The sequence below is a fragment of the Salvia miltiorrhiza genome, chromosome 4 (assembly GCF_028751815.1).
Source record: "Salvia miltiorrhiza cultivar Shanhuang (shh) chromosome 4, IMPLAD_Smil_shh, whole genome shotgun sequence".
Classification (NCBI taxonomy): domain Eukaryota; kingdom Viridiplantae; phylum Streptophyta; class Magnoliopsida; order Lamiales; family Lamiaceae; genus Salvia; species Salvia miltiorrhiza.
In genome coordinates, this window is record NC_080390.1 from 1,326,256 (window position 1) to 1,352,398 (window position 26,143).

The following is a 26,143-nucleotide window of genomic DNA, read 5'->3' on the forward strand; positions in this document are numbered from 1 at the left end:
CCGCTTGGGCAGAATTCATCGGAGTAGAGGATGAGGCGGCGGCGGTGGAGGAGATCCTCCCTCTCTCTCTCTCTTTCTCCAGCGGCTGCCGCTTTCTCCTCTCACTTTCTCATCTCCCTCTTTCTCTCTCTCCAGCGCGCCGCTTGGGCAGAATTCGTCGGAGTAGAGGATGAGGCGGCGGCGGTGGAGGAGATCCGATCCTCTGAAATCGGTGGCGGCGGATCTGATCTGATGAAGCGGCGGTGGATCTGATCTGATGAGGCGGCGACGGCGGATCTGATCTGATCGTTGCGCCGCCTCCTTTATCGGCAGATCTGATCTCCGCCTCCTTCGATTTCAGCCATCGGCAGATCTGATCTGATCTGTATTTGTGCTGCACGTATGGCACTTTTGACACTATTAGTGCCATAAGTGCACACTTTCCCTTAGGGTTTAGATATTTCATTTAGGGTTTAGATTATCCATTTGGGTTTTAGATGTTCCATTTATGGTTTAGATTATCCATTTAGGGCCCGTTTGATATGGGTTTTAAAGCAGGATAAGTTAAATTAATATGGATTTATGTAGTGTTTGATATTATGTGCTACTAATATGGTCAACTCCAGGTTTATCCCAAGACCCTAGCTTATTTTGTGGGATTAACCCACACTAATTATACCACCCTCCCCATGGGATAAATTTAATACCGAGATGTTAAAATTGAAAATTGATACCCTTTTCACGCCAAAGGATGCTGTGAGGATACCAATGCCTCCATCTTATTTTCAGATTTGAGGACACGAATGTCTTTTGGTAAAATATGTGAGGATAATTTAGGTATTTGATATGTTAATCCAATCTATTCCAATGGATACCAAACACTTTTTGGGATTAATTACCAATGATATCAAACACCCATATGAGATTAGAAATCATGACCAATCCACACTAGAGGGCCTAGTTTGGTAGCATTGGTTGGATTGGGCTTGATTTGGTTGTTTTAAACTAGAGGGCCCATTGTTGGTAAGGCATGACTAATAGCATTTTCTTGTGTTTGATAGGTTGGTTTGAATGCTAGATTAATATTTTCAAGTGTTCGGTAGTCAAGTCTATTCGCAGGTTTCATCATTGAAATTACAAGCTTGTCCTTGAAACTTATTCTAAATGCCCAGCGTACCCCTCACTTCTGCATTTCAATTTCGTCGTCTGAGAAGATGGAAATATGAGAGCAAAATCCATTTCATTGTCAACAAACAATGGAGTGAAAGATAAAAGTTCTATCATGTTATGATCACAAGTTGAACCAATATAAAGTCATATTCCATCATTGCATATTCCCTCTAAAAAACAAAACAAAACAAAATCATCATTCTATTAGCTCCAAAATACCACAAAATGTGAATACACAAACACAGCAAGATTATTCTTGTTCATCACAAACACAACAAACAAAACTAGCAAAGAAAATAATGCAGCAATAACAAACTAACAAAAGTCTGTCAACTTGAGGTGGTTGTTGCCGACTGCAAAGTTTTGCTGCTCTCCGTTTCTCTATCCTCGATGAAGTAATCTTGAAGAGCCGTCATCTCGATCTTGTTCGATCTCAAGCTCTTGATCGCCGCCGTAGTCTAGGGCGCCCGCCACAGTCGTAATCACCAGGATCTTGTATGCGAGCACCAAAACAACTTGTCAGCATGGTTCTTGTCCAAGATCCATTTTTTTTAATCCGTAACAAGCACAATGAAATCATCGGCGAAACATAATTTCTAACACCAGACAAGGAAATTGAAATTTGCAAAAAATTAAAGCATGCATTGTCGGAATCGAAACTCATAGAAGAAAGAATGGAAGAAGAAATATAGATAGCATCGGTGGAATTAAATTCGTACCAGATGTTCGGAGCCCTTCTCCATGACAATGACGAAGAAATTGGATGATTTGCTGTTCCCAATTTTTTTTAATCGATTTTGGAAGGGCAATAATGAAATTTGAATTTTTTAAACTTGCACTGTAGCAGCAGATTAAAGTTAACGGGCACCCTCCGCTGGATTATTGAACGAGATGAAACCGCCGAATTACTGCGGGCCTTCGGGCTGCTGCGGGCCAAATTGATTATTTGCCTAAGCTATCAAACACCGAGTAAATGCCAGACTAATTAACAAACTAACGTAACCTAGCCTATCAAACTGAGCCTAAATTATCAGGATAATTTATATCATGATTAATCCAATACTGAAAACCAAACGGGCCCTTAGGGTTTAGATGTTCCATTTAGGGTTTAAATGATGTTGTTGTTTCTATATTTGTGTTCCACATATGACACTTATGGCACTGGCACTATTAGTGCCATAAGTGCAAAAATGACCATTTTACTTAGTTTTATTTTGAATTTTCGTTGGCACTTATGGCACTAAATAGTGCCATAAGTGCCAAAATGACTATTTTACTTAGTTTTATTTTGGAGTGCCATAAGTGCCAACGGAAATTCAAAATAAAACCAAAGTAAAATCTTGGCACTTATGGGCCATGGCACTAATAGTGTCATAAGTGCCTAACCCGACATAACACGCGACCCGCGTGCCTGATCCTACCCGGTCCGCCTCATTAAGGGTAAAAACGCTCAAATCAATAAAAAAATTGCTAAATTTTACTCCCTCCGTCCATGAATCGTCTTCCTATTTGGTGTTCGGCACGGGTTTTAAGAAAGCTGAAAAAGGTGGTGTAAAGATGGTGTAAAAGACTAAAAGGGTAGTGTTAATGTATTGTGGTTACTTTTACTAATCTTGCACTAACTATTTGACATTATTTTATTAGGTGAATTAAATGAAAGCATTTAAATGAGAAAACATTAAACAAAAGTGCCGATTCAATAAATAAATAAACTTGAAATTCAAAAAAAAATAAAAATAATAAACTGAAAATTCAGAAAATAAATAAATAAATACATAAATAAACTGGAAAATAAATAAATTGGAAATAAAATTTTCAGAAAATAAATAAACTGGAAATAAATAAATAAATAAGTAAATAAACTGAAAATTCAAAAATAAATAAATAAATAAACTTGAAATTCAGAAAATAAATAAATAAACTGGAAATAAATAAATAAATAAATTGGAAATGAATAAACTGAAAATTAAAAAAAAAAATAAATAAACTTGAAATTCAGAAAATAAATAAATAAACTGGAAATAAATAAACTGAAAATTCAAAAATAAATAAATAAACTTGAAATTCAGAAAATAAATAAATAAATAAACAGAAAATTCAAAATAAATAAATAAATAAACTTGAAATTCAGAAAATAAATAAATAAACTGGAAATAAATAAATTGAAAATTCAAAAATAAATAAATAAACTTGAAATTCTGAAAATAAATAAATAAATAAACTAAAAATTCAGAAAATAAATAAATAAATACATATATAAACTGGAAAATAAATAAATTGGAAATAAATTTTTCAGAAAATAAATAAATTGAAAATTCGAAAATAAATAAATATATAAACTGAAAATTCAGAAAATAAATAAATAAACTGAAAAATAAATAAACTGAAATTCAAAAATAAATAAATAAATAAACTTGAAATTCAGAAAATAAATAAACTGAATATTCAGAAAATAAATAAACTGAATATTCAGAAAATAAATAAATAAATAAATAAACTCAAAATTCAGAAAATAAATAAATAAACAGGAAATAAATAAATAAACTGGAAATAAATAAACTGAAAATTGAAAAATAAATAAGTAAATAAACTTGAAATTCAGAAAATAAATAAATAAATAAACTGAAAATTCAGAAAATAAATAACTAAATAAACTGGAAATAAATTTTTCAGAAAATAAATAAACTGAAAATTCGAAAACAAATAAATATATAAACTGAAAATTCAGAAAATAAATAAATAAACTGAAAAATAAATAAACTGAAAATTCAAAAATAAATAAATAAATAAACTTGAAATTCAGATAATAAATAAATAAATAAACTGAATATTCAGAAAATAAATAAATAAACTGAAAAATAAATAAACTGAAAATTCAAAAATAAATAAATAAATAAACTTGAAATTCAGAAAATAAATAAATAAATAAACTGAATATTCAGAAAATAAATAAATAAATAAACTTAATATTCAGAAAATAAATAAATAAATAAATAAACTGGAAAATAATTAAACTGAAAATTCAAAAATAAATAAATAAATAAACTTGAAATTCAGAAAATAAATAAATAAATAAACTGAATATTCAGAAAATAAATAAATAAATAAACTTAATATTCAGAAAATAAATAAATAAATAAATAAACTGAAAATTCATAAATAAATAAATAAATAAACTGGAAATAAACAAATAAATAAATAAACTGGAAATAAATAAACTGAAAATTCAAAAATAAATAAATAAATAAACTTGAAAATTCAGAAAATAAATAAATAAACTGGAAATAAATTTTTCAGAAAATAAATAAATTGAAAATTCAGAAAATAAATAAATAAACTGAAAAATTCGAAATATCCTACTCCATTTAATTAACTTTAAAATTGGATTAATTAGACAAGTAATGGTAAAATGTGGTGGGTCCAATTGGTAAAGTGTGGTAATTTAAAAAGTAAGGGAGAGTATATATGTCCAAAAAGCAGAGTAGGAAGTTAATTGGTGGACAAAATTTTAGAGGCAAACATGAAGTTGATTCGTGGACGGAGGGAGTATGTTTTTCAATGTGTGACCATAAATTATGTTTTATGCTTTATTTTGACTACTTCGCAATTTTACTCTTTTTTTTAATCTAATGCTCAAAAGAAATGAGCCTAATAATTTAAATATGAATACGAATATATTGGGAGAAGAAAAAATTAAAAGTAGGTATCTTCGTCACCCCCACATGTCCACATGTCAACTTCTGTAGACAGGAGGAAAGTTCTAGGTAATTTCGAGTAAAATCCCTTTCCTAATAGATTGAGAAAGGTAGGCCCTACCTAATTTAGAAATACACCTTAAATCTCACTAAAGTCCAAACTTACGTGCTAGTGTAGCCTAGTGATATATTTTACATTTTTTAAAATTTTAATTACGCTAAAATTTACGAAAATATTAGTATTTTCTTTAGCCTAGTGATATATTTTACATTTTTTTTAATTTTAAATTACGCTAAATATTATTTTCTTTAGCTTTATGATATATTTTACATTTTTAAAAATTTTAAACTACTCTAAAATTACGAAAATATTAGTATTTTTTTGTTTCACCACAGTGTATCACTTTTTTCATTTTCATTTATTCTATAAGAATGTATAGTGTCTATTTTGAAATATAACTCCACATAGTTTCTTACATTTTTTTCCCTTAAAAATACTACATAGGGGACGTTCGGCTGGCGAGATTAAATTGGCCCGAGATTATTCGAGATTGAGTTGGTCCGATATTAATTTAGTCATAGGGGGTAAGCCAATACTCATAATCCAAGACTAATCCTACGTGGCAATATCTCGAGATTGAATACCGGATCGGATCCGCCCAACCAAACAAGATATCATAAGATTAATCTAATCTTATCCCATCTCATCCTTCAGACCGAACGCTCCCTAGTAGGTCTATTTTCTCCGTCCAACATACTATTATTTGATACTATAATATACTAAATTATTCTCACCGTTCTATTGATAATGACTCACTTTCTTTTTTCATCTGTCTCATTCATAATGGCCTAATACAAAAAACGAAAACACCTTCTCTCGCAAAAAGTTTTGGGCTCAACCATTTTGTATCACTTTTATCGATGAATCACTCTTCTTTTTAATAATCGTGTCGACCAATAATGAGCGATTATCAATGGGACGAAGAAAGTAATATTTATTTTAAATATTTTAATTTGAAGATATATGTTGTCTATATAATAATACAATATAAAAATATGCTCCTGCATACAACTCAACTTCAAACCAGCTTTGATTGGGAAACATCCAAGGGTGAGCCATACATGGTTGCAAAGTTAATCCAATCTAATTTTCAGCAACAACAAAAAATCAAGAAAATCTTATTTAAGGAGGAAGTTATGGGTATTTTCGTGAAGATTGTAAAACTAGTACTTTAAAGTTTAAAGATTGGCTTGGTTATGTCGACTGGCTTCGTTCTTTCCTCAATTGTGGGGCACGACCACTTTGGCATTTTTCAATAATAATTAATTATATTTTCTCTCTTGTACGAAAATAATTTCTCTTCTATGTTTTACTCTCGTGTCAGCAAGCACTCCCTCCGTCCCAATTTTTAATACTCCATTAGAGAGTAATACGAATTTTAATAAAATGATTGGATGTGTGGAATAAATATATCACTTTTTATGTGAGTATTAAAATAATTAAAATGGAACAAAGGGTTCCATCTACTTTTACTAAAATATAAATAAATATCAAAATGTGGGACGATAAAAAATAAAATAAAATTGGATACTAAAAGTTGGGACGAAGGAAGTATACAATATTCATAGACATAATGATGATTTTAACTCTCCTCTGTGGTTGAGTGACTTATCTCTTTGATCAGGTAAAAACATGGAGTAATGATCTTGTAACTATACTTGACATGCCTACGAAACGAAGCTACATAATTTAAATTATGGGTAAATATAACTCACAAACACACCAACTCATTTCTAGAAATTGAAATACCAAAAAAAAAAAAAACCCTATGTCCAGCTTATGTAAGTATTAATTTAGAGGGTGTTTGGCTGAGCTTATAAGCTCTTTAAAACAACTTATAAGCTTCTTCAAATTATTAGACAAAATAAGCTCTTAAAGAGCTTATAAGCTCCCCAAAAATAAGTTTCTCTACCCCAACTTATTTTCTCATTATCTTATAAGCAACACTCATTTTATAAAAATAATTCAATTATAATTTTTTATTTTCATTATATATCATTGTAATCTCATTTTTCTTCGTTTTTCTCTAACAAAAAAAATTCTCTCACTAATAAAAAAATCTCTCTTTCACTTATAAACTAAATTACCCAAATATTTTGACAACTTATAAGCTACTAATAAACTATATCTTATAAGCTCCATGAGCTTATAAGCTTTTTAACATGCTGATATTCTACGAGCAACACTAAAATTATAGGGATTGGGATTTTGACGATGAACCGCAGTCTGTTGGTAAGACGCCTCCCCTCCAACCAATAGGTCGGGGGTTCGAGTCACCCTAGGAGCTAGAGTGTGAGTGGGTTTTTTCCTTCCTTTTCGGGTTGTAACAAATTTAAAAAAAAAATAAAAAAAAAAATTATAGGGATTGGAAAATGAAAGCAGAATATTTGGGAGATGACACGCGTTCTAAAATTCACATTTCCTTAAGAGATTTTATTATAATTTTCAATTTAATATTCATATTAAATAATTTTTTATGAGTCAAAGTTATTAGTAATTTTTTGAAATGAATTGAAAAAATAACTAGTACTAATAGAAATTTTTATGGAAAAAGTTGAGAGGGGTGAGAAAATATGGCAGTAAGAAAACTATTAACGCAGCCATTCGGATAGAGCCACGTGTAACAATATAATCCGCGATCAAACACTTGCACGATTTAAAAAACAAAAAGCAGTATCTACTTTAGCTAAGAAAATATCTACTCCATTAAATATTCAGCTAACTCTCTCTTTCTCTCTCTCTCTCTCTCTCTCCATTTATGTTGGACTGCACAAAGTCTACAAGCTTCTATATAACTTGAAAGACTTTCATCACTTCATCTGCTCTTGAAGCTCTGGATTAACAAGGTTTGAAATCCAATCTTCTTCCTTCCCGATCATCCATTTCGTGAAAACTTCTCAATCATCTATCTATGTTATTCTATCACAAGCAGCCTTTACTTTGTTCTGTTTGCTTTTACACTGGTTGAGTTGAGCTCGAGCTTGCAAACAGCGATGTTTCTTTTCCGATTTTTTTTTTCTTATTTTTTGTTGATGATTGCTTGTAGTTTTAGGTTTCTGTCGTACTGATCCTATTTGCTATACGAGAGCTGTGGTTTGAAGGTATGACTGTTGTGGATTGTTGATTTAGCTCTCACTAGATTGTGCGTTTCAGATCGGTATCTACTTTGACTTTTTTCCTCAATACTCTGCCTCTGTGCGCGCAAACGATTCCTGAGATGTAGGTTTTAGTCGTTGTATGTTGCATAAGGCTTGAATTCGTGTTTACTAGTCATTCTTCCGTGGTTCCCGTTTTCTCGAAGAAAAAAATATAATCAAAGAAGAGGCGTTGAGTCTGAATCAACTTTTTTGTTATGTTTTTGCATATTATCTGGTTGTTTTGCAGTACTAGAGGCTCTATTGATGAAATTTTGAGAGAAATTTCAACGGGATTATATATTTCCCTTTTACCGTCTTTAGATGAAAACAATTGAATTAATAAAATAGCATGAGATAATTCAAAAAAATAAAATAAAATAGCATAAAATAGATGGATCGCGTTCAAAACCACTTAAGGAGCTTTCTAAATGGAAATTTTCTCCTTCTCTGTACACATGCGTGTGTGATTTTAGGAAAATGATGCATCTGTGATTAGAAATCCTGCTGATCAGGTAGGTGGCAGTAGATTTGACCTTGTACATGTGTTACACAGTGAGAGGATTGTGGGACCTTGTTTATTCTTATGTTCATTCTCACTTTTGTTATTAAACATGAGTTTCTAACTGTGCATGATGAATCATGGATACCCTATATGTGACTAAGTTTCTCTGTTAAATGCTTTTTCTTTTTATGTCTGTGGTATACACATACCTTTCTTGACTGTGTATGATTGCTTTCTCCACATGGGTCGATCCCTTCATACAATTGTTTAGTGATTCCTGCAGTTATTATTACGGTATCTTATAGGAGACCGTCATCATCTCATGTCTTTATTTTGCTCGTACAGGCAATCTTGAAACATGAAGCTCGGCTATCTGCTAACCGTATTCTGTCTGTGGGCCGTTGTATGTTCCCTCCTTCCTTCTTCTGATGCTCTGAGAAGAGTTAGCCTGAAAAGGAGGCCTTTGGATCTGGCTAGGATTAAGGCTGCTGTAGAAGCTAAATTGGAGGGAAAGCTTGGGATAGATGTCAATGACAGACAGATCAAACTAGGTAGTGCAGATGGAGATGCGGTGTATCTGAAGAATTACTTGGATGCTCAATACTTTGGAGAGATCGGTATTGGCTCACCACCTCAGAATTTTACTGTTGTGTTTGACACTGGCAGTTCCAATCTATGGGTTCCATCCTCGAAATGTTATTTCTCTGTGAGTAATTTAAAAGGTTAAATATACTTTTCAGCTGATTTACTCTCACACTGTTACTAAGGCAAACTATATGTGCAGATTGCTTGCTATTTCCATAGTAGATACAAATCCAGCAAGTCCAGTACATACACTGCAAATGGTAAGCCATTGTTTGGTTCTTTTTTTCCCTTTTCATTTTTGCAATCATTCTCTGCTTTGAAGTTCTTGATTAAACTAATCTAGTAGTCAATGTTTTAGTTTGTTACTGATGTTTTTTAACATGTTTCTGTGATTCAGGAAAATCTTGCTCAATTGCGTATGGCTCTGGGTCAATCGCTGGATTTTTTAGCCAAGACAATGTTCAAGTTGGTGATGTTGTCGTCAAGGATCAAGTTGGTTTTCTTCTTCTTGTTTGACATTTGGTAAAACATTGTTTCCCTATCCAATCGTGATCTAACTTCATGATCATCCCTTACAGGTTTTCATCGAGGCTACAAAAGAAGGAAGTCTTACCTTTGTCGTGGCCAAATTTGATGGTATTCTTGGGCTTGGTTTCCAGGAAATTTCTGTTGGTGATGCAGTGCCGGTCTGGTATATGTCCTCTCTATATCAAATTTTTCTGTTGTTTCTGTTGTAGTGTTGGTGGCAAACTAATTTGTGTTGTTGCATCATAACAGGTACAATATGGTAAATCAAGGTCTTGTTGAGGAGCAGCTATTTTCTTTCTGGCTTAGCAGTGACCCTGAAGCTGAAGTGGGAGGTGAGATAATCTTTGGTGGAGTTGATCCAAATCATTACAAAGGAAATCACAGTTATGTTCCTGTAACAGAAAAGGGGTACTGGCAGGTATATGAAGATATTCAGTTTATACTAAAACTATGGTAGCATCCATTATTCTCAGTATAGTGAATTTACTTAATTTTTTCTTTCTCACCTGCTTGTTCAAATCTTTTCTTTACCAGTTTGAAATGGGCGACTTCCTTGTCGGCAACCTGTCAACTGGTAAGTTCTGCATCACTGTTGAATTAGTAGTGCAGAAGGTTATTAAAATCTCTTGTCAAATGTTGCAACAGGTTTATGTGATGGTGGTTGTGCTGCTATTGTGGACTCGGGGACATCCTTGTGTACTGGTCCAACTGTATGTGCTTTTTCATCACTATATTCTCAGTTCATAGCTGGAATTCGATTTAGCTTTCTGGTGTATTCCGCTCTTTCAATAGTCCTTATAAGGATCTGTTAATGTCCTACAATTGCAGGCTGTTATAACTCAAATCAACCACGCCATTGGTGGAGAAGGAGTTGTGAGCGCGGAATGTAAAACAATTGTTTCTGAATATGGAGAGATGATATGGGAACTCCTAGTCTCTGGAGTACGTCTTCCTTTGTTTCCTCTCTCCTCTCTGTCTCTCTACAATGTTTTTTGGCCCGAAATCTAAAAGCTAAGTGTACCTCTGCAGGTGCAACCTGATGCAATTTGTTCCCAGATTGGGTTGTGCTTTTCAAACGGAGCTCAGTCTGTGAGGTTTGTATACATCAACTTCTTGGTCCAAGTCCAACTATTTATTTTAGTGTTCAACCTATTTGATGCACTTACAGACTCAACTGTAGTCCATCATGATGTAATAATCTGGAAGCCTATATACTATACATGAAACTTGATCCTAATGCTTTTGATACTAATCTCCCAATTTCCTTCATAGTTTTTCTCACAACAGCTGTTTTGGGCCATGCAATATTCTATGCATGTTGTATCTTCGAAGAATTTTCATTGTGTCCATCAATTACAGAAACAACATGAGTCATCTGGAGGATGAAAACAGTTTTGACATATCTAACCAAGTGGCTACGAACTGATTCATTGCAGCTCTAATATTGAAATGGTGGTCGGAAAGGAGAGCACCGAATCAGTTGGTGAGGATGCACTGTGCACTGTTTGTGAGATGGCTGTTGTCTGGATGAAAAGCCAGCTAAAAAACGAAGGAGTCAAGGATAAAGTGTTCGAATATGTGAATCAGGTAATAAATCTAAAATGCTGTACGTATTTAAATTTTCTTCCTGGAAGTGAGGGCTGATATTCTTAAACATCATCTTCTCTATTTGGTAGCTTTGTGAGATGATACCAAGTCCAGGAGGTCAATCCGTCATCGACTGCAATTCCTTAAAACACATGCCTAACATCACCTTCACCATCGGTGGAAAGCCTTATGATCTCACTCCTGAACAGGTTTGCACATTTCAAAAATATATATTGCAGCTATTACTTAAACCTCAAAAATATACTCCATCCGTCCCATTTATAATGGGATTTTACTGTTCGGCACGGAGATTAAGAAGAGTAGAATTAAGGGAATTAGATGTGTAGTGTTATTTTAATTAAAACACACACAGTCACACACTCTCCCTCTCTCTCTGCCTCACCAGTACACGGCAGTGCGCCGGTGCCGGCGAGCGCCGCCTCGTCGGCTCCTCTCCGTCCCCCCCGTCCTCTCTCTCCCTTCCCTCTCTCCCTCTCTCCATGGCAGAAACCAAACAAAAAGGAAACGTGTGTTTTAAGGGTGGCGGTGGAGGCGACGGGCGGTGGTGTTTGAAGAGAGAAGGCAGGCACGCGGCGGAGGAGAGAGAGAGAGAAAGAATAGAGTTATGATTTATTTAAAGGGTAATTAGGGAGTATTTTAATGCTTAATCCACTCCTTATTTTTTCATAAAAAAAAACGTGCCATGAATAATGGGACAGCCCAAAAATGAAAGTGTGTCATTATAAATGGGACGGAGGGAGTATGTTGCAGTTGCAGCTATTAGATATATGAAAGCCAAACATTGACAAAATTTACAATAATGCCATTTTTTCATTACCATTTTCCAATCAATTTTAGTTGATTATAATACATTAATGTTTTTGCTATTTATGTTATAGTGATAATTAATATATTAATATTTAAAATGAACAAACATTTATAAATTCAAAAGTTTATTATATAATATATAGTTTTCTCTATAGTTATATGCAATAACAATTTTATTACTGTTTTGTTGGTCATTTTATAACATTATATATCATTAAATAATCTAATAAGCTATAGTTTTATAATTTATCGAGTTATGAATTGGTAATACTACTTCCTTTCCTAAATTGTTTGTGTGCAACTCATTGGTTATTTATTGTTTACAAATTTAAGTTTTTAGCAAAATTTTCACACATATCGTACATATAACATATGCAAATATAATACTCCAGCTCCGTTCCATTACAAATATCTCATTACTTTTAAGCACGAAGATTAAGAAATGTGTAGAAAGTAGATAAAATAGGTTGGTGGAAATTATTTAAATATTGGGTATAGGGAGATAATATATTGCGAAAAAATGAATGAAACATTTATAATGGAACATCCCATTATGGAAAGTGGGACATTTGTAATGTGATGGAGGAGTAATACTAAAGATGTACTACTATATATATATTGTTCACGTATAAGAGATGTTATCAAATTTTATGATATAATTCGATGTTTGTATCTTTTCATTTTTATTCTTCAATTATTTATAATTTATTAATAATTTTATTATATACGAACACAATATGTATATTCTACTGATTGCAATGAATTTATTGTACAAGTAAATAATGTTAACATACACACATCCCACGCATCACATAGTGTGAAACACTAGTTTTCCATAAATTAAAACCATCACTCTTACAAAGATAGCAACTAAAGAATATTGGATTTTTGTTTGCAGTATATACTGAAAGTTGAAGAAGGCCCTACTGCTATTTGCATGAGCGGATTCATGGCTTTGGACGTTCCACCTCCTCGAGGACCTCTTTGGTACGTGCTAAATCTTCTTGGAGTGTGTTCTCTTCGATGGAAAATGGTTGAAAACCATTATTTCTAATTTTTTTCTCTTCTTTCACATGATAAATTTTTTTTGGTCATGATGGAAAATTTTCTAGGGACATGTCTTTTTCCTCATTTTTACTCCAATTGCGGATAATATTATTTTGGTGTGGTAAACATGAGATTAAAAAAAAGTGAGGACCAGTGAAATGTTTTATCTTTTCATGAAAACTTTGATATCAAAGAGAGTGCATTTTAGAATGCAAAAATGGTAGCATGCAGTGCTGAATGAACTCTACTAAATGACGATGCAGGATTCTTGGGGATGTGTTCATGCGTCCATATCACACCGTGTTCGACTACGGAAATCTCCGACTGGGTTTCGCAGAATCCGCTTGAACGTTGGAGAACCTCGAACGATGCCCGGTAGTCATGAGCTGTTTTTAAGAAAAAAGGCTAAGGGCTGTGTAGTTTATATTGTAGGTTGTTTGATGCTTTGTCTATGCCACGCTTCCTATGTTATGTACCCTTTGAATCCTGCTGAGTCTTATCAGTCAGGTTTGATGACTTCCCTCTTTCATGTGGGAATAGTCACGCTAAACAAAATTTCACTACATATTTTGTCGACAAAATTAAGGCTCATCTCAATTTTGTCACTTCACCGAATCACTGATTCGAATAGTTCATCTCTTCTGAAATTATTGTGACCTGTAAAATATTTGATTTTTTTTTTAAAACACTCACAAGTTAGTTAAATAAGAAAATTTGGATTTTTGTAATTTATTTTTTAAAATAAAGAAGAGATTTAATTATTTTATTGTATTGTTCACATTATAGTTTTTTTATAAATAAAATAAAAATAAAAATGTAAAAAGTTACAAAAAAATAGGTACAATGTAGACAATACAGTAAAATAATTAAATTCTATTTTTGTTTGAAAAGATAAATTAAAATATTTTTTTATACTAGTTTATTGGTGGCCAAAATTTGGTTGTATAGATTTATTGTTTTCATATTTATCATGTGTATAATATTGTACGTTAAAACACAAAAAAATACTTGATTAAACTATCAGCATAAAATAAGTTATTTCAAATTTCAAGAAACCTTTACATTATGTCAACCAAAAGTAAATAAAATTGGAAATCAATATTTGTTCAAAATCATAATAAATCAATTAAAGTATGTTCGCACGAGAAAAATAACTAGGAAAAAATAAAACTAAGAAAATCACAAATTTTCATTAATTTTCACCATCATATATCATTAAGGGATCTCCAACAGAGAGCTCTTCAGAGCTTTCTGCTGAGCCACCCCTGTATAGAGTCACCCCCAAACAATAAGGGACTGTATAAGGTGAAAACTACATAAATTATTACATTAGAAATTGAAAACTACATAAATTGACTCCCTCAATTTTATCTCATTTGACTTAATTCTTTTTAATCTAATTATTTAAAAGCAAGTATCTATTATGTATAAAGTGTTTTGAAATAATTGTTTGTGTAAATTAGCGGTTCTTAATTTTACCATAAATGAATTAGGTCAAGTTGAATGGAACAATTCGAAAAAGAATGCATATCAAGTGAGACGGAATAAAAGGAATAACATTGTGAATTTATAAAATTCGATTCGTTCACAATGTATAATGGTATAAAATCAGAATATTTAATTAAACTAAAATTAGATGAGTCGAATTCTTTGAATTAATTGGATTGTAGCAATTCATAATATGGCCGTTTTAGCATCACTCTTTTAGAATGCTTTCCAAATTTCAGTCTTTTTCTCGAACATGCTCGTAGTTTCGAGGCAACTTCTTGAAGCAATGGAGCTTCCAAATAAAATAGAAATTACCACATGGGAAGCATTATATTTATTCTTAACAATCTCCATTAGCTTGTGTTGGGCCTATAAATGTTTATTTTGATTACTGTATTTTTGTTGCAACACTTCGATTCTTTCCAGTCTAAGTAAGGTTTACTTTTTTTTTTGGTTAGGTTGGTATTTTTGTACAAAATTGATATGATAGTCTTGTCCGAGTTGTTTTTGTGTGTAGCTAAATTAAGAGAACCAACAACATATGTATGTTTATTAAGTATAATAATTCTTGTCGTAGAAATATTACATTACATATCTTATGTGAACACCGTTCACATGTAATCTTCATTAGCATTATTATTTATTGTTTTATACATTTATTTTTATTTTAATACTTCATAAATTGTTATTGAAATCATTAATTTAATAATTTGCATAAAAATTAAAGTCTGATATGTTCTTTTTATTAATTCTTTAAAGTTAAAGGGAATATTAACAAATTGGACTTTGATTTCTATGTAATTTATAAAATTAATGATCTCGATAACAATTCATTAAGTATTAGAATAAAATGAATGCATAAAATAAAAAAGATTACGCCAACGAGTGCTAAATGCTGAGACTTGCTCACATAAGATATATAACATATAGTAACATTAATATTGAAATTACGGCGTCGGGTGAAGTCCGTCGGAATTTTAATTTTAATTTTTGAAATTCAAACATTTACACAATAAATTCAGATGGTGAGCATATCAATGATGTAAATTTGTTCCTAATTTATACTTTAAGAGTGGTTTACAACCTTGGAAACCACTTTTAGAGTATAAACTAGGAACAAATTTACACCATTGATATACCCATAATCTAACGATTCATTCTTTTGGAAATTGTTGTGTAAATATTTTAATTTTATGTAGAATGCGTCAGAATTCGCTGGATAAATGTCTTTTGAAAATTAAAATTTTCGCTCTTTATGGGACTTGAACACAGAACCATGAATTCATTGAATAAAATAGTGAATCCACATTAGAAATTGATTTTTTATGTTTTATTTTAGTGCCTCCCTATAGGGTTAATTACTAGCAGCATAGAGTTACTACGTTTATTGTGCAGTTAACTGCACTTGAAAAAATTAATAAAAAAACCATTTCCTATATGATTCGAACCTAAGTGACACATTCAATATATATTTTTATATCCAAACGTTGAGAATAATTCTCCATTTTTATTTTAAATTTATGTCCTCGTTTCAACCCTGTGAAGTGGATATAACTAAGATGAGATCGAATCATTTACTTAGATGTAAACTACAACAATTAACTGAGTAGGCCAGGCTAATTTCAATGAAAAAATTTAGCATCTTTCAATATATATTTTTATGATGACTAGTAGAAATTATTCATCGTGTAGAGCCGTCAAGAATTTGTGGGACATAAACTAATTCAAAAAAAAAATCTAATTCGATCACGCGAAATCTTAGACAGCCTAACATACAAGCTCACGGCGCCCGCCATATATAGTTTATTACATTATTAAACCTTTTAATTAAAATAATCTTCCAAAACTAGTAGATTAATTAGAATTAAAGCAAAGACAGCAAATACTCACTACTAATAATATTCTGAAAAGCAAATTGAAGCATGAATTCCGTAGTTGCTAAGTACAAATTGGATGGGACCCAACATAATTGTAAATATCTTTGGTTCATTGCTTTTGTTTTAGTTTTTTTTTTTTTTTTTTTTTTTTGTAAGAATCCCAAAAGCTAGACAGCTTGCAGGCAATTTTGGAAGTTGAAATGAAGTTAGCCCTTAGCTTTCAAACACAAAAAGTTTGGCAATATATCAATTCAATCATTCAAAAGAGACCATATCGAAAGCTTCTTTTGACCCTTTTCCTTTTCATGGCTTTTCATTTTCTTAATTCTTTGATTCTTAGTAAGGATTTCTTTGTGATATTCCCATATCTGAAAATTAATGAATGCTTAATTAATTAACATATGTATGTTTGATGAACTTTTCTTGCTACTTTGTGCTAACCATTTTACTACATAAGGATGTCAAATATTGAATCTTTTACTTAGGTGTGTTTACTTTGATGGAAAAGTGGATAAAAATTAATATAATTTTTCTTTACCAATTTTTTATTATTTTCACATGTTTACTGCGATGGAAAATTTTCTTCGGACGGGGTAAAATATTTTCTTCGAACAACTCATTTTCTCATCTTTTCATCTTTAGTAAACATATGTTATTCATCATTTTCCAATGAAAATTTTACAATCAAAGTAAACGCACCCTTACGAGTAGAGATTATTAACATATGTTGTCTTGAGAAGTAAACAAATTAAATGTGGTAGCTATATAATATTGTTTGCCTTTGTGTTTAGTATTGAAATACTATAATTTTCATAATACTTTTATGCCTATGCATTACAATTTTTTTTTTTATGTTCTATTATTGATTTTTTTCGAAAATATTATCATTAGTATTTGCCTTATTTGGTTAGATTAATTTAGAGTAGTGACAGATTGTATCATTTGAGTGTTGTGACCACTAAGCCTCCCAAATGCTACAACAGTTGTATTTATTCTTCCAATAATAAATTACCATATTCAATGTTTCAGTCAAGTCACTCGGATAAAAGATTAATTCTTTACATATGCTTCCAGATAAACTTAGCTTTCAGATTGTTATGAATTTCAGTTACCTAACTACTTGGATTTCCATGTTAAAATTAATTATGCTAATAAGGAAATGCTAAATATTACTGTGTAAACACATTGATAATTGTCAATTAGACATAAAAATACTGCTTTATATGTATAGAGTTATTATTAAAACATAGCCCGAACTTCAAATCCATGATGATTTTTCAACCCGAGTTTATACATATTACAAATATAGCCTGAACTAATCTCAGTACTTATTCAGTTTATAACCCGAGTCAAAATTCTAGCAACTTGAGGGTGACGTGTCTCGCCAGAAGCTGTCTTGGCAATTAAATTAAATTACATCATATTATTTTTTATCTCCACATCAACTCCCAAACGACATCGTTTCATAAAGAAACTCGTATTTTACTATGTCGAAAGAAACGTTTCATCCTTTCATAAAGAAACTCGGATTTTACTATATCGAAAGAAACGTTTCAGCTCTCGATTCTTTCTTGCCAGTTCTTCCCCAGAAATATTGTTGTTGAGATTGTAATTCCTTTATTATTAAAACGACAATGTTTGGGAGTCGATGTACAAAGTATGATGTATTTATTTTAATTGTCAAATCAGACCCTCAAATAATTGAAATTTTGACTCGGGTTATAAGTTAAAAAGACAATTTACATTCAGATTATATTTGTAATATTTATAAATTCGGGCTAAAAATTCACTATGTGTTTAAAGTTCGAGCTATTTTTATAATAATAACCATAGTTATGCAGATTAGCTAGGTTGATTATACCTAACTCTCCTAGTCTTTCTAGTGCAAATTAAAGCTCCACAATTGGTACACGATTCCTAATTAAAATAATGAACATTAATTCTCGACTATTTTGCACTTTATCCAAAATGTTTAGGGTTTATCCGGTGCGTATTTTGAATAGCGACACCGAATTAGTTACATTATTAAAAAAAAAAAACTGTACTCTCATTTTATTTTACATCTCATTCACATTTGATATATTTATAAAAAAAATAAACATTTAATATATCATTTTTTGTGAATTACTTTCTCCGCTTAATTTTAGTGGATTTTTTTTACGCACTCTCAATTATTTATTAAAATTTATGCCTCCAAAACCACACTACAATTTTCGTGGACGAAAATATTATAATAATAATTGGATGGATGTTGAATACATGTTAATTACGATGAAATAAAACAATGTATTTACCTTTTTCTTTACTAATTACACTATCCCCTATCTTAGTAGTATATTGTGATTGGAATGTTTTAGAAATCTTGTTGTAATTACAAATCAAGGTAAAGTTGTACACTTAATTGCTCAACCCACCTTGATTCGTATATAATTTTCTTTCTGTATTTAGTAATTATCGAATAATGCCGATAACATTATTTAGTTGAAGAAGATGTGTGAAATAGTGTAAATTTTGTGGTACGTTGTTGGTGTTGATTAATGGGAATTGGGAAGAAAAATAAAATTGGAAGGCACTTTAGTTGTTTGAATGCACTTTTGCTTTTTGATGAAATGACATTTTAGTAGGGAATTTTCCCTCAATATGTAATGGAATACGCAGTTTCTTTAGTGAAATTTCATCCCATCCCATTACACCGAATCAATTTATGTGAATCAAGAGAAATTTCGAAGAAAAAGGGGTCAATGATTTTATAGAACTAGTGGAAAATAATGTTTGGGAAAAAGACCAAAAACTGTCGTGAAGACCCCCTCCCCCCCACCCCACCCCCACCCCTAAAAAAAAAAAAAAAAAAGAAGACACCAACATCCCTCGCTAAGGATGTTTTAGGTAACTTTAATTAGAACCATTGGTTCAAATTACATATTCTTTTGGTCGAAATCTTCACCTATAACCTTCTCCATCTCGTGTAAATATGCTTTTCTAGCTTTTCTTTTATAACTAAAATATTGTTATCATTGTGTGCGTGTGTTGCCTGAGGTCCTTACAAGCAGTCATTACAAGCAGCTTATGCAACATATATACTGATTTATGCAATCATCCTTCATTCTCACCACATTTGGTCACCAACATATATATATATTTAAAACTTATAAAACTACCTTTAAAAATTAAAATAAGTAAAGATATTATTGAAATGATCAAGATTATTTTATATTGTAAAAATGCACATTTTTATAATAGTAATAAAATAGATAAATGTAATGTGACATATTACAATATTATTGCACTTGATTTAAATATATAATAGGAATATATTAGGCAAATCAAATTTTGTGATACAATTAAGGTTCTATTATCCGATCAAATAACACATTTTGACATTATAACTGAATGAGATAATAGCTAGTATGTTATTAAAATTTGACCAAATTCTGATTTTGCACACCATAAAAGATTCTGCATACAAATTGTTATATTTTTAAGGGTTCTTGACACATGAATACACCAATTTTAGACCAATTTGATTTTTAATATAAACTTTAAAAAATGTCAAAAACGTCAATTTATTGGTTGCAACAATTTTTCCTTATATGACAAAAGTTTTTCCCTTTATTTATTTTTTCACTTTTACACCCACCACACTTAACGTACAAAATACCAATTTCTTGAAATCTGTGTCGAAAAGAACTTGGTCATGCTTCATGGAACAGATGGCGTATCTATAATGGTTAATTATTTAAGCCTATGTTAAAAAGAAAATGAATCACTGCGTGAATAACGAGAACCCATAGATAAAATCAGCGGCTGTGAAGTTGTCTAGATTCCCTACTAACCTACTATAAATACCACACACCATTCATCAAAGTATCAAACACAACACAACACAACACAACAACAAACACTTTCTCTCTCATCTTCTTCTTCTTCTTCTTCTTCTTCTTCTTCTTATTCTCTCTAACAAAGAGAGAAAAACAAAAAAGAAGTATATACATATAATGGCAGGCAACAAGCAGCAGAAGAAACATTCTGGTTTCTCTCTATTTGGTCTGTTCAGAAGCAAGAGGTCGAGAGGCGGCGACGGCGGCGGCGACGACTACGTGAAGGCTTACAAAGTGTATCCGAGCGACGAAGACAGAGGGCGGTGGGTGGCGGAGCCCGGCATCGACAAGAAGGCTTCTGCTTACATCACTCTCACCACCAACAAATGGGAAGCTAATAACTAGCATCATTTATTTGCTTTCATACATTCAATTGTAATTTCTTTCATTTCATTTTATTTTATTTTATTTAGTTACCTCGTAGTTTGATTTGTGAATGGCAATAAAACCAATGCTTTAGTTTGGGTAACTAAGCATGCAATGTTTTTGGCTTCATCATAGTTAGTTTCCGATCAGTGTAATAAAGTTGAAGTTGATCATGATCATTATTTATTCTTCAAGTTTGCTTTTCCTTAATTCACTCTCCAATAATCAAGAAAGCCAAGATCTTCAAGATTTCTCTTAATTTTATTTTTCCTAAAATTAAAATTAGAGATCTTTTTTTCAATTAATTTATGAAAATATTGATTCTCTTTCTTATGTGAAATTTCGTAGAATTTTATTTGTTCGTATATATATTTCTGCAATCCGATCCTCAATATCTAATTACTCTAGCATTGATTTATAGTATTTAGGTTTATATTTTTAATAAATGATAGAATTTCTCTCTTAACTTTAAAATCTCGAACCTAGACATGGAATTTTTTTTATAAATGGAGTAGAATTTTCATTATTTATTTTCTTTTATTTTTTAAAATTTTTATTTTTTATTTTTCTAAAAAACATGCACTTTGGTAATAAAGAGTTTTAATCTGATAATATGCAAATAATTGATTTAATTAAAATAAGAAAGATATACAAGTTTCAAAATAAAATATTTTGTTCTCTCTCATCTCTCTTATTTAACGCAATATATTTTTTATTGCATTTGAAAATGAAAGATTGACTAATCCGTAGAACATTTGGTGAGAAGAGCACGACAACGAGTGCAAAACAATATAAAAGGATTTACACAATAAAGCTCCATCGTATTTTGCCTATGAAATTACCAAAACCTCCATCCACGACGAAATCTTAGCTAGTAATTAACACACGCACCACACATTATTTGGACGTGAGTACTCACACTCACCACCAAACCCTTTAATAAATAAATAAGAGTCTACAACTCTTACAATGAAAATTCAATTGTGTTTACCTCACAATAGAAACTTGTTCCATAAACAGTACCACTGGTAGCACATCTATGAGGACACCTAACATGAACAAAAGACACTCGACATTAAATTGTGCAATATTAATTAATTAAACTCAACAAGAACTCCCTCAGTCTTTATGCACGAAAATGAGTCTTTTTATATAGTCTTCAAGTCCGAGATATTCTCTTGTAGCCTAATTAAGAAATATAATTTCCTTACTAAAATAGATTTTTGACCTATATGAGAACTTTAGTTGTACATAAAATTCCCTTGTTGATCTTCATATTTTATATATTAATTCATATCTCAGCTTAATATACACTAAGGATGACAACATATTTTATTGATCTTCTTTACGTGTGTGAATAAGGAAATTGTCATAAATAATATGCATCATGTCTCGGGACTCATGACGACACTCGTGCATCAGAAAATACCACAAAAAAAACTTTGTCTACATAATTGAACGATATACTCTAATATGAAATATTATATGTACATATAGTTTTTTGATTTATATATGGAATTCTTTTCCTTTTGGATTGGTCAAAGAAAAATTCGGATAGTACATAGTATTTTTCTTTCAAAATAATTTGAATAAATTTATTAAAATTTTAAAATAAATAGTATAATCATAATTATTTTTTATGTTTACAATGAATAAATTAGGGATTAAACTTACCTATATGAATTTGGCGTACAATCTTTAGCATCATATATAAGCCCATAAGCAATCTGCTCCCACCTAGACCCTCGTCACTCCCCCATGGTGGCACAAAACAAATAAACAACATATAAGTAAAAAAATCAAAATAATATTTTTAGAGCATTAAATAATACTTCCTCCTTTCCTTATTAAGTATTCTATTTTAATATTTTCTTTGTTCTTAATAAGTATTTTATTTTAAAATTTGAAGTATACTTATGACATTCTTCTTATTTTATGTTTATTTAATCATATTTGTTAGAATATAGTAATTAGTTGTACATATGCATTATATTTATTATGATAATTGACAAGCTTCCAAATATAAATTTATTATTTTATTGATATATGTAATTTTGATTCGTTCATAATATCATTTCCACTTTCATTTATAGCAGTACGGTCCACATATATAACACTTTATGTTTTTACCCGTATATTCTCATCATTATAAAACCTAAATATAAAGAATCTTATTTTACAAAAGTTGATTAGCTTGCTATATTCCCTCATATATTAATTTAAGATTAATTATGTTATTTAAAATTATAATTTATGAAAATGTTGTTCGTTATTATTACTATTATGCTTGTCTTTTAATAAAAAATATTTAAAATATACGGAATGCATGTCCATTTTTTTTTTTTTTTTTGTAATGTATTGAAATTAGTTTGTAATGTATTGAAATTATATAATTTATGAAAATGTTGTTCGTTATTATTACTATTATGCTTGTCTTTTAACAAAAAGTGCCTAAAATATACGAAATGCCCCGCAAAAAAAAAAAATCCGAGAGCTATCTCCTCCGAACCCCCGTAAAAGTTCATCCCCTCGAACTAAATTCCTAGATCCGCCACTGATCATGTGTATGATACTAGCTAGTAGCTACCCCACTCATTCCCAAACCATTTAATCAACTCATAATTGTCATCTTTGTTTTATTCTTTCCATTGTTGAGCTTGATACCTCCCCCGAATCATATCATGACAATAAAATGAAATCATATATAAATCTTGCAGTTTAATTTGGAGCCTTCAGCTACATACTAAACCACCAAAAATATTAAGATAAAATTAAAAAAAGAAGCTCTCAAGGGAAGAAGAGATTAGACCACATTGCAGCTGCATGACTGCTCCCATCGCTAAACGGCACAATCATCTCCTCCCCAAACCCACCCCCCATCTGCTGCTGCGGCTGCTCCCCCACCCACTGCTGCTGCTGCTGTCCCTCCCCGCCGCCTCCGGCGTCCAAGCTACGCTGCTGCTGCTTCTTGATCCCTTCAATCCTCTTGTAAATCTCCTTCAAGTTGTGATCGAGCAGCCACGCCATGTCGTTGAGGTCGGGGAGGGGGAGGCCGTGGAGGCCCTTGCCGGCGAGGCAGTGGTACATGAGGTGCGTCACCTCCTTCTCCCGGTTGTCCTTGTGCAGCTTCTTCAGCTGCTCCGCCGCCTTGGCCACGCGCTGCCGGATGAACGACTCCTGGTTCACCATCTTCTTGCTCTGCTCCATCTCCGGCATGCGCTTGAACTGCGCCACCACGCGCCCCGCCCCGCCCGCGTCGGGCCACACCTCCGGGCCCGACTCGTACGGGCTGTACACGATGGCGCACGACTCGATCCCGCACAGCGTGCTCAGCTCGCTCACCTTCTTCAGCAGCCCCTTCTTCCGCTTCTTGAACGTCGCCTTCCGCGCCGAGTCGTTGATGATGAACGCCAGCTTCACCTTCTTCCGAGTCATCTCGATCTCTCTCTTGCTGCAGATATGATTGTGATCATCATATATATGCTCTTGATGTGTATATATATGTGTACGTGTGTGTTTAAGGGGATTTCTTTGGAATTAATAGGCAAGATTTGGGAGTCATGATTGTGTTAGAGTTTTTGGTAACTAGGTTTTAATGTGGAGATATTCATATCATCATGTCACGTTTTTTCAACATGAGATCCTAAACCCATGTTTATTATTGGGTTATTGGAGGAAGTTAAATACACCAAAAAAAAATTTAGGGGTAGTCTGATTTTATGCACGAACTTTGGAAGAAGTAAAAAATATGTACTCCTTCCGTTACGTTCTAGTTAAGTTGATCAGCTTATTGACGTGATAAGATCAAGATGTTTTCTTGCTTATATAAGGAAATTGAACAATTTAGTTGGGACGGTCTAAAAATGAATATTGATCAAGTTAATTGGGACGGAGGGAGGGAGTATGAACTTTAATGATTAACAATTTGACCATAAATTCAAGTTTTGCCCGTCAAATTAAAGTTGATGTGACAAATCAGAATGTCGATGTGTATTCATCAGACGTTTTAAAAAATGACTTCGTCTAGAGACGTTCTATACGATGTCGTTTTTCAAAGCATTCGACGAGTATACATAGATGTCCTGACTTGATAATTTGGGAAAAAAAATAAATTAGCGGTAAATTTAATACAACATTAAAGTTTATATATTTTTTTATTCTTTAAAATTTTATGTGTAAAATCAAACTATACCCAAAATTGATGTATTTAGACGTTAATAATCCTTTATTATCTGTGTATACATGTGAGTTTGATATCTTCCTTTACCTTTACGTGCGTATATATTTGAATTAGTCATCACTTGAGCACATATTTGAGTTTATTCTCACTTATATGTCCTACCCTTTCCTCGATCGTATATTGACTTTTGAAATAGGCAAATATATATTGTTACGGCATTAAAGACTAGCTTGTTACATAATCGAGATATACATTCTTTTATTTTATATGATAAATTTTCTATATATTGGTTATTGGTTAACAAGAAACTGAAATGGAACAATAAAAAAAGACGGATGAACATATGATCGATTATCAAAATTTTATAACCAAATTGAACTATTTTGTATGATAATTAACTAATTAGTTAACAAACATTCATGCCTAGTTTTCTAGTTAATCATGGAAATGAACATTATTTGGGATTAAGTCAACTTCTTAGATCGAATTGTTTTTCTAATTTCTACTACTTAAACTCAATATATTACCCACAAAGTATACACATATGCCTAAACTAACCAACCTACTATATGCCAATGTTCTGCTTCCTGTATAGGAATACATCATTAATTTGTAGCTGTTCAATTTGTGTGCAATCTATTTAGGCCATCCACTGTGGTGCTACCCCATAGTGGTGCCACATGTGTGCCACCTCAACAACTACCTCTACCCTATATTTTCTCCACTATAGCACTACCTCCTTTTCAACTATTCATGGACCCCACTATCATTATTACTTTTACCACAACATATATATATACCACAAAAAAAAAAAAAAAAACAAACCAAAACTGCCGAAAGGGGGGAAAAGAGGTGGGCCAGCGCGTCTGTTGTCATACCCAGGCGCACAGCGGGCGCGTGCAATGCACGCGCTCCAGCTGTGCGCGCTGGGCCGCGTTTGAACTCCCTCCGCGCGTCTGCTGCAGCTGCTCGTGGGGCCCGCCTGCTGCTGCTACCAAGGTAGCAAATTTGCTACCTTCTCGTTCTCTGCTACCCCAATTTCCACCTCCCACTATGGTTCTCTCCCCTCCACATAGACAACTACCCCCCCCATAGTGGATGCTCTTAAGGGTATCTCAAGTACTAAGAAATATTGTAGGAGTGAAATTTTAAAATATCCAAAATGAGATAATAAAAAATAAAATATGTTCATTAATATAAAAAATTGAAAAAATAGTTACACCTATTATTTAACC

The 26,143-nt window shown here is 32.0% G+C and overlaps 2 protein-coding genes and 1 long non-coding RNA gene across 4 annotated transcripts; 1 reads left to right on the forward strand and 2 right to left on the reverse strand.

Annotated features, from left to right (window-relative positions):
- Positions 1-1,334: 1,334 nt before the first annotated feature.
- Positions 1,335-2,167, reverse strand: LOC131022082 (uncharacterized). The gene is made up of 2 exons (XR_009101140.1): positions 1,869-2,167; positions 1,335-1,641 (listed from the first exon to the last, which is right to left on the reverse strand). It is a non-coding gene; the product is annotated as an uncharacterized LOC131022082 (long non-coding RNA).
- A 5,420-nt stretch (positions 2,168-7,587) lies between these two features.
- LOC131022083 (aspartic proteinase-like) lies at positions 7,588-13,700 on the forward strand. 2 transcript variants are annotated; one of them, XM_057951472.1, is made up of 14 exons: positions 7,588-7,751; positions 8,890-9,250; positions 9,329-9,389; positions 9,527-9,621; positions 9,708-9,820; positions 9,907-10,075; positions 10,192-10,231; positions 10,303-10,367; positions 10,486-10,599; positions 10,687-10,751; positions 11,094-11,244; positions 11,334-11,453; positions 12,971-13,059; positions 13,383-13,700. In XM_057951472.1, exons 2-14 carry the CDS (start codon positions 8,903-8,905, stop codon positions 13,465-13,467), a joined length of 1,515 nt encoding a protein of 504 aa, XP_057807455.1. In that variant the 5' UTR covers positions 7,588-7,751; positions 8,890-8,902; the 3' UTR covers positions 13,468-13,700. The 2 variants fall into 2 exon arrangements, with proteins under 2 accessions (XP_057807455.1, XP_057807456.1); XM_057951473.1 differs by having other exon boundaries at positions 7,662-8,006.
- Positions 13,701-23,413: 9,713 nt separating this feature from the next.
- LOC131022084 (agamous-like MADS-box protein AGL80) lies at positions 23,414-24,239 on the reverse strand. The gene has a single exon (XM_057951475.1). It carries the CDS (start codon positions 24,161-24,163, stop codon positions 23,516-23,518), a length of 648 nt encoding a protein of 215 aa, XP_057807458.1. The 5' UTR covers positions 24,164-24,239; the 3' UTR covers positions 23,414-23,515.
- Between the last annotated feature and the right edge of the window lie 1,904 nt (positions 24,240-26,143).